Genomic DNA, 17,903 nt, shown 5'->3' with positions numbered 1-17,903 from the left:
TGAGGAGCCTTTAACGCTGCTCGGGAAGAAGCGAGAGGTCCGGGGTTTGCTTTGAGCTCTTTCCACGCAAAGGTGGCTGGGGCAGGAGGGAGCAGGTACAGCCCCTCTGCTTCCCTCCCGCCCTCCGCACCGTTCCGCAGCTCTGGTTTCGGGCAGGGCACCCCCACCCGTGCCCGTGGCTTCATTTCACTCGTGTCTCTGCCCTCCACACGCTGCTGCTGCTGCAGCTCCCTTGGGAGTTCTCCTCTCCCGGAGCTCCCTTGTGCTCGGGCTGGGAGCTGGAGCCCCGTCTGGGCGAGGCTGTGCTCCTCCCGAGCCCGGGCTGCCGGGCTCCGGGCCCTATGGCAACCACAAACACCGGGAAGTGCTGGGAGGGGATCGTGCTGAGCCCCAGCGGGTTCCGCTCCCACCCAGAGCTGGGCAGGGGAGCACAGGTGTCCTGGCTAAGCACAGCGAAACCCTTGCTTCCAGCACAAGTTAATGGAGTATCAGGAAAGAGAGCAATTCTCTGCAATATTAAAGCACAGCACTACCTTTTTTTTCTTTTTCTTTAATGTACTTTATTCCACATCATATTAAATATGATATACTTTTTTTCTACTTGAACCGTTAATATTTTTCTTTCCATGTCTTCTTTGTAAGCAAAATCAAGTTGCTGCACACAGCTTCTGCTCTGTGTGGCCCAAGGCAGAACTTTCCACGTCATTTTTTAAGGACCCCTGAGAAAAAGAGAACTTGAAATTTCTACTGCACACAAATTAGCCTCTCCTAAGATGTTTACTTAGGAGCACATCTTAATTCTGCTCTGTAAACAGCCTTCTTAGATCAGGAAAGAATATTTTAGGAGATCAGTTCAACATACCAGGGAGCTATTAGCCATCATTTTCTGCAGTACGTGGAATCTTGTGTTACTGGTGGTACACACAGGCAGGAATACCCAGTGACTCCAACTGAAATAAGTTCCACAGGAAATGTTTGACATTTAGTAGAGTTGCAAATGCATAGAAATTATGTAGTTAGCTCCTCACAGTGGTATGATTTGAGACATCAATGCTATAGAGCCAACAATGAATGAAATAAGAAAGCTATAATATTGACATTTTTTTCCTACTCCTGCTTCCTGCTCCAAGCCAGATCAGCCCCAGGACCAAATACAAAATAAGAATCTGCCCTCTTCTCAAGTAAGAAGCCTAAGAATCAGGAAAAATAAAACAAACAAACAAACCAACAACCCAAACCCCCTCATCTCACTATTTAACATTCAAGACTACTAAGGCTAACAAAAAGTCTAAATAGAGCATATATGTGCTGCTGCTGCTGCTGGCTGCCATCAGCTTGTGTTAGCTGCCATTGCTATATATTTTTCTGAAGAAAAATACCCAGATACTTAAGGTCTGCCTTTTCACTTCATATAAAAATATGATGCTTGTCCCTAAGTAGAAAAAAGTAACTGCGAATATTAAAGGTGTTTACGTTTATTTAAGAATACAATTCTACAAAACAGGTTTCAAAAGAGGCCATGTTTAAAAAAAACAAGTTTCCAAGTTCTCACTTATTTCTGGCTGTTTTACTTCACTCAATAGCAAATTCAATAACTTATCTTGTGAATCAAGTGTTTAACATTTTAGATCAAATAATTAAAGTAATGTGAGTAATCAAGTAATTTGATTAAATCCCTTTAGTAAGCTCCATGGAACACAGCAGCTTTCAAGTCGATGTTATTCACCGAGTAAAAAAAGTTCCAGCATGCAAATTTTTCCCTCAAAGTGAATTCTAAATTGACTGCCACAGATAATTTATCTATGAAAGCCCAAACGACCAGAAGAGTTTAATATTCCTTTGCACTAAACAGGTCACCAGACGCCTAGGTCAGAAAAAAAGACCACATATACCAGGTATGAGTGCTAATTGTTGGTGTCAAAAGTAGCAAACATAACGTAGTTCCACCCAGAAACTGTGTGTGCTCCCAGGGATAAGTCAAGCAACAGTTTGTCATACTCTTTTTATAGAGAGTTCTACAATATTTGATGCAATAATATTTTCTAACAAGGAAGGCTTCTTCCCTTAAGGAAATAACATATTTATTTTAAAATGTGGGCTGTTAAGTGTGTTTATTTGCTAAAACTTACTTTTCAGTGATAGAAAACACTTCCTTCTCCTTCTTCCCCTAACTGAATCATGCAGCCATGACTGAAAGGGCATTGCACTGGTTATTAAATTCTTATGGTTTCTCAACAAAATGCTTGAAATAACAAGGGAAAACTTACACCAATATACTTAAAAGGACTTGAACAATCCCCTAGTGCTTAATAGCACAGCAGCTCCATTCAGCTAAAATTAATGGAAGTGCTGAGCATGCATCATCGCTTCACTCCTACATGCACCATTTCCATAGGATGAGGTGTATGGCCAGCCCAGACTGCAGGAGCTGAAGAGGGTTTTCCTGGCACTAGCACTGTGTGCCTGTGGCCAAACTGTGCTTGACACAAAGGTGGCAAGGCTCTGTCTGGCAGGGCTGCACAAGTTTGGAAATATAATGTTATTTTCCCATGAAGCTTGAGCTAATAAGCACAGAATGTACAGCTAAGGCAACATCTGCATGGGCATCGCTGAGCCAGAAGCACCTCGTGGCTCTGCAGGGCTTATCAGCCAAGTGTTTGTACTTCACTCTGGGTATCCAAGTTTAGCCTGGAGAAGAGGAGACTCAGGGAGGACCTTATCACTCTCTACAACTACCTGAAGGGAGGCTGTAGGCAGGTGGGGGTCAGGCTCTTCTCCCAGGCCACTAGTGACAGGACGAGAGGGCATGGCCTGAAGCTGCACCAGGGGAGATTTAGGTTGGACATTAGGAAGCACTTCCTCATGGAGAAGTGATTAGACATTGGAATGGACTGCCCAGGGAAGTGGTGGAGTCACCATCCCTGGAGGTGTTTAAGGATAGACTGGACGTGGCACTTAGTGCCATGGTCTAGCTGATGTGGTGGTGTTAGGTCATAGGTTAGACTTGATGATCTCAGAGGTCTTTTCCAGCCTTATCAATTCTGTGATTCTGTTACACAGGTTCTGTCAATGCCGAAAGTATTCAAGCATTGTGCAGATCCCTCTACTTTCTGTGCACTTCAAGATGGTTGCCAGTGCCTGTGCCACTGCATGACCTCAGCAGCACTGGAAGGCCACTACACCATACATGTGAGGTGAGAGAGCACTTCTGCTGTGCAGTTCTTCAAAATTTAAGTCTAGCAAGAGACCATGCTGTGAGCGGATACAGTTCAGCACCAAACTGGTGCAATGCTCTTCCTTTAACATCTCAGATTTTTGAGAACCCTTCCAAAAGCAATGGTCACTAAAAAGTACCATCTTATATATTGATAAATCAGAAATTAACACAAGTAAAATAACATAGGGAACCTTACCTTACAGGGCAACTGATTTGAAGACTGCATGAAAAATGCTGAGCAAAATGAATGTGTTGCCAAAATACTAGGAATTCTCATAAATTTTTATGTACTAATAAGATGTATATTTTATTCAAGATGTACTTTTCCAGTGTGACCATGAAAAACCCCACCCCAAGTTTACTATTCTGTGATTTCCTTTGTCATTAATTGACTTAATCAGTTCCAATACTCAATTAAAGTGCTGAAGTGATTTTGCAATAAATAATTGTACAAAACCAGAGCCCCTCTATTTAATATCTAAAACAACTTAAATCTTCTGAACACCGAACAGTGTGCATATGGTGTGAGGGTTTCCCTAAAGGAAACAACTGTCATAGCTAGTTTAGCAGCTTTGAACTCCAGTTCCTCTTCCTCTCTGCTCACCCTCTCCCCTACCCTGAAAACACCTGATCTATATTCACTATGGCTTACTCAAAATCTAGTCCTCTCAGTCACTTTTAAGATAAAATATGCAATATGCCAATTAAATTGCAACAACTTTTATTTGATTTTTCTGGTATTAGCAGAAAGACAGCGCAGCAGCTTCAGTTACTAAAGCATTTGATTTTTGCTTTAAAACAAGTTTCAGGGCTTTACTAATGAGCATGGCAACAGAAAGTCTTAACGATACTGCATTTTATTGGGGTGAAAAAGTGCTCAAAAATACAAGCTTGGTAGTGTTGTCCTTCCTCCTCACTTTTCACACAGGCTCACTTATAGAAAACAGGCTCCTTGTTAGTGGACTCTCCAGGTGACATGTTTTAGACAGACACGGGACCGACTTTTCTTTATAGTGCAAAAGATGTTCTTAAGTGATAAGATAGACTCCCAGGCCTCTCTCTTTTCTATAAAGAAGGAAAACTCTGCCAGATTGCTTCTGGCTGAACCCCATTCATTTTTCCTGCAATGACAATTGCTAGAGAATGAAAGCACCCTCTGGGACATGGAGGGTTTAGTTTCCTTTGGCAGCAGTCGTGATTGGAAGCAAACCTGAATTATTTTCCTTCAAAGCAACAAATAAGGAATATTTTTCTGCAATGTCAAAAACATGCACATTAAACAAAACCAAACTTCCCAATAATCCTAAAGTGTAAGATTGCTTAACCTAAAAAAAAAAAACACAACAAAAAAAACACCAAAAACAACCAAACAAAAAAACCCTGACAAAAAATAGCACCCAAACCCTACAAACCCAACCAAGTCGTTACAAATTCAAGTGTAGAAGTTGATCAACAGTACCTTCAGATCCAGTGGGTGGGGTGGGAGGGATGGCACAGGGGAAGGCTATCACATAGCATTCAGTTATGCCACCTGACAAACTTACAATAGATACTCCTAAAGGGAAAAAAAAGTCTATGTCCATCAGGGCTATCTTAAAATCTGTAGTCTGTTTCTGCTCTGGTTACACAAAACTTCTTTACAACTATAATGATTTTTCCATAATTTGCTTCAGTTGGGTGAGATAGTTCACATGGCTGTACTCACCTCTGTGCTCCCTCCACAGTGCTTTCGTTTGAACTATCATTAATTACTGTGTGTGTGGCTTTTCTGAGGTAAAAGTCCATGTTGCTTTTTCACATATGAATGGCAAACACTCATTTCACTAAAGGTTTTTGACAATTTATTACCATTATTTGGCTTGAGAAACAAAATTAAGTTTTTTTCAAAATGTTACTGTTTTTAAAATGTTAGTGCTCACCAACAGTAATAAGAAACAGTCCTTTTTCTGCCTTATTCTTCCATAAATTTATGTATAAATAATGCACTGAAAAAAAATGCCTTTTGAGTCACCTGCAAAAGTTATTATAATAGTATTGTATCATTATGATTTAAAAATGCAGATAGCCTCATTATTGCAAATTTTTACCCATTAACATACCACATACTCCACTCAAAATGTTATCTGTGAATGTCACAAATGATAATCCTGCTCTGAACTAACTCATTATTATTATGATGAAATATCACAGAGACTTGGAAGGGGGTCAAAGGGGAAAACCCCACCACACAGAAGTCTTGCACAAAATGCATGCATGTGTATAAATACTCAAAAGTTGCTTTAGGAACAAGTAGCAAGATACAGCAAGGACAAATGCAAAGTTTATTCCACATAGGCTACAATTAATCAACATGTTAGGGAAGTATCAAAATTTGTAGTATTAACATATGGCCACAGTTTTATTGTTACAACACATTGCAATAGATTAGCCCCACTCAAAAAGGCTTTTAAGCTGCAGACAGTGCAATTGCATTAAATCTTAATTCTTCTGGGTCACGTTCCATGAATTTCTTGCAAACTTCTATTGCATCCTAGGGAAAAAACATAAAACAAACCAAAACACACTATAAATCATACTTATTAAAAAACTCACAACTGAAATATGAAGATACGCTTTAGACAAACTATGCTCAAAATTGTTTTTTCCATAAATAGTTACTAAATAGTGTGATAAAGCTACATAAACTGTATTTCTGATCCGAGTTACCACTAATCAAGATTATTTACAGGGCTCATATATAGGCAGCAAGAGAGCAAAAGTTGTGTGCGGAACATTAGCAAGAATGGATTTTGTGACTGAATATTACTTTGTGCAACAGATGTGCTGCTTGTCTGAGTTTCTAAATGCATCTCTGAAGTTTGCTTCTAGTAATACTGCTGTATTCAGAAGTTTTTCCTTTGTCTCAAGATGAATCTAAGCTGTGTGGGGTAAGTGAAAGATTGTAAGTAATTCCTTCATCTAACTTTAGGGTGCAATGTGGAGAACACATGTTATCAGTAAACCAGGAAAAAACCCACATATGAAGAAAGGAAAGCTTTATCCAACTTCTCCCCCTGCCCAAACAAGCACAAATGCTATGCAATCTTTACAGATGCTAGTCTATGCTACTAAACTCTAAAAGGTTTTGTTAGTTTGGTTTTTAGTTTCTCTGGTTTCTTCCTTTCATAAAGCTAATCCAGTCTGGATACCATAAAAGTGAGATCTATGCACTGCCTTCTCAGCTTCAACTTCACATCATTCTCTGGGGATGACAGTTTATCCTCCCAATTCGATGTATTTCCTTCCAATCTTCCAGTTAATTTCTCAACTAAACAGCTCCTGACACAAAGAAGCACCTCAAAGCAGCCATGAAACTGGAGAAGATTATTGGGAAATGTCAGAAACAAAACCAATGTCTGTTTAGCACGGCACCTATCAAACTACAACTAAACCAAAGGGAAGACAATGAAAAATTATCCCAAGTTTTCAAACTGATGACTTAATCTCACATACAATTTGAAAGGAGCAGGGGTATATGAAAATCTCAGCACAGAAGTCAGTCTGATTCTCTTTTATGGTCATCCCTTCTGACATTTCTTGTTATCATGGTATGATACTCTGTCCTCCGGATTCACAATGTCAGCTTTGCAAAAAACCTCTTTCAAAACTGACTAAACCTGATTTTTGTCTCACCATCCCACTTGTTCTATTCCTCATCCAACCATACATACAGCCAGACTTTTTATAGAAATACTTTTTCTTTTGTTTTTTTTAAACTAATTTTGTGGAAATACAGCAAGAATTTTGTGTAGCACCATTTAAGAAGATTTTCTATTCCTACCTCTAAGAAGGAATCATCACTAGTTTCCCCATGGTTTATTGGAAATGGTTTGCGCCCATCTGTTGAAACACAAAGAAGGTTGAACAACACATTCATAACACTGGAAATGCTTCATTTGTCCTGTTAAAAAAATATCTGAACAGATTTTTTTGCTCTTCACTCACAAAAATGCTACCACATTTTTCATTAAAGAATCACACATGTAACTGGCTATTCCCTGGTCTCTCCTCCACTGCCAGCTGCTTCAATAGGTATCATTAGGTACAGTTTGTTGCATTTCAAAAAAACTAAACAACAAACCAAATAAAAAAAATAAATACTTTAAAATATTTTATTTGAAAACTTTAAGGCTATAACTTGTGATTGTTCTAGTGCAAGCATTGTACTTCAGTTTTTCAAGTAGAGAAGAACAATTTCCACTACACTTAATGGATTTATGCAGACAGACAGCTGTATGTCTGTGGTCTTTGACATCTGTCATCAGGAACGCTACGAGAGAACAGAATACCAAACCCACCAGTTTGAAGAGTTTGGCATAACTGAAATGTTACTCTCATTTAAAATATATAAGCAAACAAACCCACTAACTTGAAGTATTAAGTACTTTCACAGCATTAAAAAATGGTTGCTATAGTTAATTATTTTTTTCTCCTGTTTGCAGTATAATGCTCTCATTCTCAGCATTTAGAAAATAACTGTTTTTCACAAAAATACTTTTCAGGTTACTTGTGAAAAGCTAACTATATGAGAACATATGTCAGGATATCCTAAGTATTTGCGAGATCAAATTCCCTTTTAGCGCTGTCCTCCCTTTTAAAGACTCCCTTCCCAAAGGTTCCATAAAAGTTGACGTTACTTCCAAACTACATTTTCCATACCTAAAAATAGAATTGATGTTAGAAAACTTTTGGATTTACGTGAACAAGAGATTGTTCATTGTTGTAAAAGCCATGATTTGAAGACCCAACAATGCAAAACCCTCAGAACATGCCAGGAGCAACTGAATGCCCTGTTTGATTTTATTTGATTTTTTTTTACATACATCTTGGCAGAGCAGCATTTTAATTTCATCTGGCTATAAATAACATGTTTTCTATGGCAAAAACATCACAAACATTTAACATTCATGAGCTTCCTTCGTATTTTCTGTCTGCCAAAGCCCACATGCTGGCCACAGAGGCTAAAGTCAGTGAACTAATAGAAAAACCTTCTCCCGTTTTCCTAATTTTAAATATTTTTTGCTTTCTTCCTCTGGTACAGAGAGGAGTTATTTTAAGAACAAAGGAAATAGTAGTATTAGCATTTCACTCAACAGTGGAGTTAAATGTCTTTCTTTTTTTTTAAGTTTCTTTTTTTATTTAAGCAAAACATTCAAGTGGGTTTTATCTTGCATCCCACTTATGGATAATGGCTAAACGTGCTAATCATAGTCTGTAGTGTGCTTTTTCAACAAAGCCAATTAAATGCATAATGAAAAGGTAACATGGAAATAGTAGGTCACAACTAAAAGACAAGTGAGCCATCCATCACGCCTTGAAATTTAGAGTCGAAATGCTTCTGTTGCATCCCACAGTAGTTGCTTCACTATTTGATCTTGTTCACTGACAGCATCATAACATTACAGAAATGTGTGCCTACTGCTTATGACTTACCACTGACAAAACACCTTAGATAACCTTAATATTAACATAAGCACTTCTTATATACCGGTTATGCCCCAGGTTATGATAAGTTACCACCTGTTAAGGGCATTGCTTAATTACATGTTGACTTTCAGAAAAAGAAAAATGTTCTCACCATTAAACACTGCAAAAATGTTAGGAAAGACCAGTGACTTGCCGTTTTAAAATCCTGATCTACTTGCTAGTTTGCTGGAGTGCCTGCAGCAAGACCTAGTTGCCCAGCAACACATTTAAGATTGGAGTCACTAGAGAATGTCTGAGCAGAACTTGGTACTACACAATCCAAAGAGGGGGGAAAAATAGCTGTAATTCAGAAAAGAGAGAGCACTGTTTTACAGTTTACTGTCTAGTGACCAAAAAAAAAAGGTAGAAGAAAAAATAACCAGCTTCTACCAAAAGAGTTGCAGAATATTAGGATCTCCTACTATTCTGACTACATAATTTCAGTTTAAACAGTATCACACTATTTAATAATATAGCTATCACTTCTAAAGTGGCATACAGTTCATGTACTACTTCCACAAGCAATTCAGTACATCAGTACTTTCTCCTCTTGTTGCTTCCTGTCCTTGTAACCGATAAAAGAAATTTAGAGGCAATGTAGTAATCTGTACCATTTTATCTCAATAGGAGGGAGTTGAGCAAATGAGAACCCCCTCAAAAAATCTAGACGGAAGGCTGAAGCTGTTTGACAGAACCCCCCAGACCTTGTGATGCAGTTCAAAAGAATGTAAGCCCTACATTACATCAAGTAATCTCTCTCAAACTTTGATACTTAACGTTATTACTTGTATTTGTTTCAAACAAATGGAGAGAGTGTATGAAAGTGTTCTTACCTAGTTCATAGAGATGACCACCTACATTAACTAATGCAATAAAGTGAAGATCTACTTTTTCATCTATACTTGGTGCCTGCAAGAAAAAAAAAACAAAACAAAAAGAAACTGTGTTCACTAAAACTCTTATCACAATATGATTAATGAGAACGTATTGTCATAATATGGAAAACTCCTGGCCAAAAGAAATCACAAGTGAGAAGTACATTTTGCATCTATACACAATGGCAAAAGTCACACTGTAGAACATTTTGGAATATAAAGAAGCTTTCTGCAATGCCCATATCAGTAAGAATCCTTTCAGTATAGTATCTGGAAGTATTTCCAATTATCCTATATGTAAAAGCTTTATTTTTAGTTACTGACTTAGAAGTAGTATCAGCTCAAACACATTAACATTAAAAACAGATATTAATATAAATTGCAGCTCTTTCACTAACCCACCTCCCATAACAGACTGAATTCTGAAGCTGTAGTGTTTTAAAACTGAAAACATTTGCTTGGTCAAAGCAATTTTTTCCTTGTAAGCCACATATAATACAATCAACCCGCTCCATCTTCACAGTTGAACGACACAGTTCATAGATCTTAGCTGGGGAGGAAGGAAAATAACCAGGCATCTAGACTGAAATTCTGAAGTGGCATCACCGGCATCCTACCAAGAATGGACTGAAGTGACAGTATTAAGTGATATGATATTAAAAAAAAAATTGCAGTCAGTAAAGAGCTATGTAGCCCAGTACTGTGTTGCCAACTACAGCAAACAAAAGCTTTTCCAGAAGAAAACAGGGCATGCACAGCACAGTACTCTGCCAGCAGACGTTCCCAGCATCCACTACACAGAAGTTTTTGAACTTCTGAGCCAAAAGGTTCATCACCACAGTTGTGTTCATTAGCCATTTATGGTCTTATTTCCTCATCAGCCTTTCCAGTCTGCATCTGAGCCTTGATCCGTAATTTAAGAAGATACTGTTTGAATGGGATGGGAAAAAGCAATTATCAAGAATCTGACTTCTGTGAAAAGATATTTAATGCAATTTTCTTCCATCTGTCCTTACATGAATGTCTTGAATCACCCCAAAAATCTAACAATTTTCTAGAAGCAGGTAAAGAGTGTAAAATTACTGTAAAATGAACCTTACAGTTGTGTGGTGTTTTCAGACTGGGTTAAAAGCTTCCATCTTCCTGATGGTCGTAAAAAAGGCTTTAAGAGATTATAAGAAACGAAAAACCACAACCTCCCCTTACCCTGATTTGAAATTCACCTCCATAAGCAGTTGGAGTGTGAAAGGCATAAATACCATGTTTAATTCTACTTCAGAGGGCCTACAATAAAGAGAATTCCTGCCACTGAAGATGAGGTGGCTATGAAAGGGAAAAGAGGACCTCTACACTAGAACTCCAAGGAGTCTTTTTCCCCTATGGCTTAAGTTAATTGCCTTTGAGAATTTTAGTTTACACAAAGCCAAACAGAACCAGAGCTTAGAAAATCACAAGCAAAAGAAGCAGCCTCAGGAGTTTGGCTACCTCAGTAGCCAATAGTTGTAAACTTCCAAGGACCACACGTCTCCATAACTTCTTAATCCACAACCTCCCTGGGCAACCTGTTCCAATGGTGAGATGCTGGAACAGGTTGCTCAGGGAGGCTGTGGCTGCCCCCTCCCTGGAGGCGTTCATGGCCAGGTTGGAAGGGGCCTTGAGCAATCTGATCTAGTGGGAGGTGTCCCTGCCCATGCAAGGGGGTTGGAACTAGATCACTTTCAAGGTTCCTTCCAACCCAAACCATTCTATGATTCTGTTATTCTGAAAACCACACGACACAGAAGCTGACAGTCACTAGCACCTTGTTGTTATTCCCATCCATCAATCAACTTTTTATAGGCATCTAAACTGAGATGCTACAAAAGTGTGCAGGCAGGCAAAACTGAGCATCCTTGCCAAATCCCACATTGCCACCTGATTCCCTTTGTAGACATATGACTTCACAGCTGCTCACTTATCAATTAAACTTTACCAATTGTGAAATCTGGTCTTATGGAATGTCAGAGCTAGGGGAAAGACCACTGTCAGTTAGTCTGGCTTTAGGAATGAAATGTCTTAGCATTTAAAAGCTTGCATCTGAATATATGCTACTGGGTCTGAAATTAACAGTAAGTGGAAGAGGTCAAAGTATCACATTTCAGAAGACTTTGAGACGCTTAGGATTTGGTTTTGATCACATTTAGAACAAAATAGAGTTGCCCCTTTGACCATCTTGAGAGTTGTGTTCTTTGCTAGCTTCTAATAAACACCTTTTATATAGACACATACTTGGCATGCTTGGAATGCCGGGTCTATATACAGCTAGAAGATGGATAGAGAAGCTATATATAAAAAAAAAAAAAAAGGCATTATTAACTTCTCATAAAGTTAACTTGGAGACAGACTCCTATAGAATCCTGCTGAGTTTTTGTACATGCCTAATCTAAATAACATGCTTTCATTGTGCTATTGCCACAACCCGTGAGAAATAATGTTTTTACATTTTTAGTTCCCCAACCTCAGAGACAGAATAAAGTGCCATGCCATTATTAAAGTTTCTGCTACATGTTCTAATGTAGACAGTCTCCTTCCCTTCTGACTTCTTCTCATCCAAATTAGATAGCAGTACATTTACTACATAGTAGGTCTATTGCATTTCTTGAAAAATTAGAATTTCAGTAACTTATAACAGACAATTATTTGCATAATCATAAGCACAGAGAAACAACAGGGTTCAAATAGTCAAGATAACCTAAAACTTTATCTTCTAGAAATCTATTGCTTGTGACTTAGGCAAACAAGTACTTGGATTAAACTTTCCCAATGTGATCAATCTGATTTGAAATCACCCTGCCCCACCTTAGGGAAAAAAACCCAACAGACATCCATTGCATATGTGTGCATGGACACACACACGTGTGAAAAGAAGCCTGCTCAGGCCAATTTCTGCTTCACTGGAAAGGTCTAGAAATTATAACACTTGAACCAGAAGACTTTAAATTTCAAAGGAATGGAAAGAAGAAGGAATGTCAGCTTCAGGGAGATGTCTTTTGTGGTCTCCTTGAAAAGCTACACCTTTGGCCAAGTTTTCTAATAAACAGTCTGTGTAAATGCTTAAAAGAATGAGAGAACAGAGCTTTAAGAAGCTAGCCTGCACGCTCATCACTAGGTAGTATTTTTGAACAATTATAGAGGATTTTATCTTGATTATTCTTCTTGTCTAAGACCACAGTAACACGAACATCAGTCAGGTGTTGGGATGACCAGTTTCTTTACATTTTTTATCACTTAGAAACCTCCTCAATGTCCAGAAGAAGAGAACAGATTTGAAGACTACATGTATGAACCACAAAGGAGGAGAAAGACGCAGGAGTCAAAATAAGATGACCAGTAAACTTGAAACTGATCTGAAGAGGGAAAATACAAAAAGTTTAGTGCTCAAAATAATGGTTTTGAAAACATCTTTTCAGCTGAAATTTGTTCTCAATGTATCGAGATAACGCTCACTGGTAATACCACAGTGTATCTTCATGAATGCCCACTCCCAGATACAAAAATGGTACACAAGGTTAAAAGCACCTAAGTGATTGAGTCCTGATTTTTCAGAGGATTTGTCTGCTTTCTCTGCTAACCTGAAATTAAATAATAAAACAATTGCTGACTGCTGTGAGAAGTCCATTTTAATTTACCTGTCTCAGGTCATAGTACCCATTAGTTCATGGTTTTGAAACAGCACCTCTAGTTCTTCCTCTTCTTCACTAGCAGATTTCCCATCAGTAATTTTTAAGATGGCACTTCCCAGAGTTTTTACTATATAAATAATAACCCTTTCTACTCCCTGTTGTTGTACTGAGGAGTTCCTTGATTTACCTTTCACCACTGCATGCTGCCCTCTCCTTGTGAGCTACAACAGTCTTCTTTCTTCTTGTTGCACTAACCTTCAGAAACTTAATGGTACATCACATATGACTGTTTGCCCAACCATATAAGCTGGTCTGATAAAGTATATTTCATCACCTACACAAATTAACTTGCTAATGTAATGCACTTAGACCATTAGCCCAATCTAAAAGTCAGTATTCACTTTTCATGCATTTGAAATCTTTTAGATCTTCATATGTTACTAACTTAGAACAAGACTGTTCAAATTTGATGTGCAACTGGTTTCTTTTCCCCAAAACTGCATTTCTGGGACAAACATAACATTGGGAAAAAAAAAAATAAAAAAATTTTGCTCTCAAGAACATACTACTGAACAAATCTTCAGCACATCTTGCTTAAAATTTATTTATGAAAGACCACATGATAAAAACAGGTTCAATATTACATTATGGATTTCAGGCATCTTCTTCCAACTAAATCTTCTCATTTTATTATTTCTCTACATTTTCTTTCTTGAGAGAAAGGAGTGAAGCAAGAAGTCTTCACGAACCAGTTTAGCAGAATGCTTTGCATTACAGGTAGTGACTGGGAAAGGAAGAAAACAACCCACTTGTTCAGTCAAGAAATTGGCATCAAGAGTCTTTCAGGTTCTAGAAGAAGAGCATTCTGGAAGAAGATGGTAAAGACTGAAAAGGAAAAGACAATTTTGCAGAGTCTTGATAAATAAAAAGTTTCAGATGCATCCAACTGAAAGATTATGACAGAAGTAACTGAAGTCAAAAAGAAGAAAAAACCTTAAAGGTTTAACTATATTATTTCACATACAAGGAGTTACAAGAAGACTAAGAAAAACATTCAAAAATGAAGTTTACACAACAGAATGTTAGGTAAGGTTTGGATTCAATACATTTTGACAGGGGAAAAGTGATGCAATTGCTATTTGGTAAATTAGGTGTCAGTAATTTCCATTTTGAGGCATGGAACATGCTTGGGCAAATATACTGTGCAGGCCCGTGAAAAACATTTTGGTTAAAATACTGCAATTAAAACAATGACCACTGGAATGATGATCACAAGTTTCAGCAAGATTATTTGTGGCTCATTCTCACAGAACAGCGACATCTCTATTAATGATCAATATACTGCAGTGAGTTTACAGTATTTGTAACGCTCTGGAGTTTCAGAGTTGAACATACATAGCTTAATTTAGATCAAGGGATCCTTTGTCCAAAATAATAATAAAGAATTTATGTAAGAAAGGTGCTGAGGGAGTGCCCTGAGTGCTGACCCAAGGACAAGAAGTTCCTTTGCTAAGCACTGCCTTAAGTATTTTTCTACCATACTATGATGGTAGAGAAGTTGTCTCAAGCCTATTAACTGCTCCCCCAACTAAAGCTAGAATACACAAGTGTCTCGTGGGGTGAAATTCCATGCTGTAGGACAGAAGCATCTGATTTTGAATGGGGGGAAGTCAAGCAGGAAGGTGAAATTCAGAGATGGGCTCTATCAGTGATCAAAATATCTGGATACTGACAGTTATATGAACCTAAGTCTCCCTTTAGACGTGTAAGCAAGAAGGATTATTCAGGAGTATGATGTTCTAAAGAGGACTTCCTTAGTTTTTTGTTGTTTTAAGGAACAGAAACTTTAGTCTGACACAGAAAGTAAATGGTAGCAAACAAAGAGCATATTTTCCAATTTTAAGTGTTCTTGAATCTTCTTGGAAAGGTATGTTATACGGAAGTGTAAAGATGAGAAAAACACTTAAGTTACCAGTACGTATCAGACTATATGGTATTCAGTGATAAATCTTTGCATGTGGGACTCACAATTTTAATCTGTCAGATGGAGGCAGTCAGGATCTCAGAGGATTTAACAAACAATATTTTAAAACTACTTTTAGTGGCAAGCTTTGATTTTGCCAGATACAGTTACACTGAAGGCCCCTTTTTTTTTAAAAAACATTTTCAAAGCAAGTGCTCACTGATAATGGATGAAGAATTGTTTTTAGAAATTTTCTGAATAAAACTCTCAGCTGGCCAACAGTGGTCTTCTAGTATAATCACAACAGATTATGCAGTAATGTCCACCCTTGGATAAGTCATGGCTTATTTAGTATTGAAGTAAATTCATGGTCAATTAATGTTTTTGTTCTAGGCAGGTACACTCATGCTCCTCTTCCTCAATAAGTCTTTGTTAACAACAAGCTTAAATAGGCCAAATTCATACAAGATTCCAGTTTCAAATTGCAGAAATATTATGTCAGATTTTTCAAGCTTTGCTAATCAAACAAAAATGTCTCCAGGTAAAATGTCAGAGGCTTGCTAACGTTAATGGCATATTAAATGGGAGGATGAAGCATGAGTTGAGGAAAGCTTAACTCTGTGCTAAAATCTATACCTTCTCAAATCCCAAGGTATTTTACTAGCTCCAGATGATAACATCAATAATGTTCCATGGTTCTGAAGATTACAGGGGAGCTAGACACTTAATAATAGCAATTATTATTCTCATGAAGAGAAAGGAGCCTGGGAAAAGGTATAATTTTGAGATACTTATCAGGATAAAAATATGAAAACTATATAAAAAAATTGAAACATTTAGACACTAATTATTAATAACAAAACAAAAAAACCCAAAACATTAAGAAAGATTTCCACATCAGGACAGATCTGTATGAAAGAGGAAGTTATTTGGTCCTTGATCAGAATAGTGATTTCACCTCAGTAAAAAAATCCACATACTTCCAAGTAAGAATTTCTAGTAATACAGGTGAAATATGATCATTACCAAAGAATGAAAAAAAACAAAATCACTGTCCCCTATGTATTTAAGACCATTCACTTATACATTTTAAGATTATTTTTCTGCATACTGAAAGTGAAATCACTCCTTAAAAGCTGGATGAAATACCACTAAACCACTGTTTCAGTTTAGTGTTCCTAATGGGGGTTATAGAACAGTTTAGAAATAACTGCTATTCTGTACATGTAGGGGTTTTTTTCTACATTTTCAAGCTATAATTGTGCCCTGCAACTGAAGAAGGAAAAAAGTTTAAATATGGTATTTGATGACACACTTTTATTATTAGAATGTCTCCACCTTCAACTAGAATGTATGTCTACGATCTGGATATAGAAACAGATGTCAAGTGAAAAAGCAAGCCAGCCCCTTGGGATTACAGGAAACATTTCGTCTTTACTGAAACGCCCAGGGACCATTAAACAAGACTTAGAATGAAAGAAAAGGAGACTAGGCTCATGATATAAGAACATGAGCCAGGTCTCAAATTCAGAAGAAACAACATAACATGACAAAGAATTAGAAGCCCCTTGGTTAAGCACATCCAAATGAAAGATCATGAGATGAGGTGAAAAGAAGAGGCTGGATGCGGAGCCTATGGCAAAAAAAAACAACCAAACCATTTCATGAAGGACAAGCTTTATCTATGCTTTGAAAATGACTTGACATCTTGGCATATGTATTGAATTAAAAAATACCTGGACAGCAAAGCATGAAGTGATGTACTTTTGCTGTCCAACATGGGGCAAATCAAAAAGAAAGGGAAAAAAAAAGGAGGAAAGAAATCCTAAGAATGGTTGAGAAGAGACCCCAACAGAAAATGATGCCTTGAAGACCGAAGTTACACGGCAGAAGGCCAGCTGTGTCAGAGTAAGAAAAGACTGAAGATGGACTACACTTACAACAGAATGAAGCCCAACAGATGGAAGGCGTATCAAGGGCCGCCAACGACGAAGACGGATTGACGGACCGGTAGCTTTGGCAGGACCTACATGATTACGTTTGGCCCAGGAGAGGGATGCAGAGTGACACAATGGTGAAGCCTTCGTTCTGCTGTGGCTAACCTGAGGCTGCGATGAGGATGGTGGTGAAGACAGCGAGGACGAGGACGACTACATAAACATTAAAAAAGAACATACTTAGCCCACTTACACTTGAAGCAACACACCTAAAAAAGGCAACTGCAAAGACGTCCGCTATTTATTCTGCTGGCCTTTAACTGGTCAAATCACACAGGTAATACTCAAGAAGGCGTTGAATTTGAAAGAGGAGGCAGAAGGACAATGAAAATAAGCAAAGACATGGTCCAAATCTGAAGTTTTTCACCAGATAAGCTAGAGGTTATTCACACCCAGAGAACTTAAAAATATGAGTTCAAGTTAAAGGCTGTTGGAAAGTGAAGAGGAAGGGGATTTAAGTATCCTCTCATGAGAGGACTAGTTGAGAAAACAGAGCGATCAGTTTTGTCTACAGCTATGAAAACTGTAAGCAACAGTTCTTCGGCAATTTGGGAAAGCTAGGTTGTGCTACTCTGGGATTTAAAATGAAGCAAGTAACTACTGTAACTACTGAAACTGTAACAGTTTCTTTACTGTTCCATGTCTAACACAAAAGGAAAGCAAAGGAAAAGGGAAGCTTACCGT

The 17,903-nt window shown here is 38.0% G+C and overlaps 1 protein-coding gene across 1 annotated transcript in view; it reads right to left on the bottom strand.

The window, feature by feature from the left end:
• Positions 1-5,047: 5,047 nt before the first annotated feature.
• The window catches only part of UCHL3 (ubiquitin carboxyl-terminal esterase L3 (ubiquitin thiolesterase)), a 39,675-nt gene continuing 26,819 nt past the window's right edge, over positions 5,048-17,903 (bottom strand). Inside the window, exons 6-8 of the mRNA XM_010003496.1 lie at positions 9,556-9,631; positions 7,038-7,096; positions 5,048-5,747 (exon numbers count right to left, since the gene is read on the bottom strand). Coding sequence (XP_010001798.1) covers positions 5,664-5,747; positions 7,038-7,096; positions 9,556-9,631 — 219 coding nt within the window. The 3' untranslated portion in view covers positions 5,048-5,663. The remainder of the gene's footprint in view (positions 5,748-7,037; positions 7,097-9,555; positions 9,632-17,903) is intronic.

The sequence above is a fragment of the Chaetura pelagica genome, unplaced genomic scaffold (assembly GCF_000747805.2).
Source record: "Chaetura pelagica isolate M959 unplaced genomic scaffold, ChaPel_1.0 scaffold106, whole genome shotgun sequence".
Lineage (NCBI taxonomy): Eukaryota > Metazoa > Chordata > Aves > Apodiformes > Apodidae > Chaetura > Chaetura pelagica.
The sequence above is the reverse complement of the archived record's forward strand: the minus strand, read 5'-3'. Positions and strand labels throughout refer to the sequence as shown.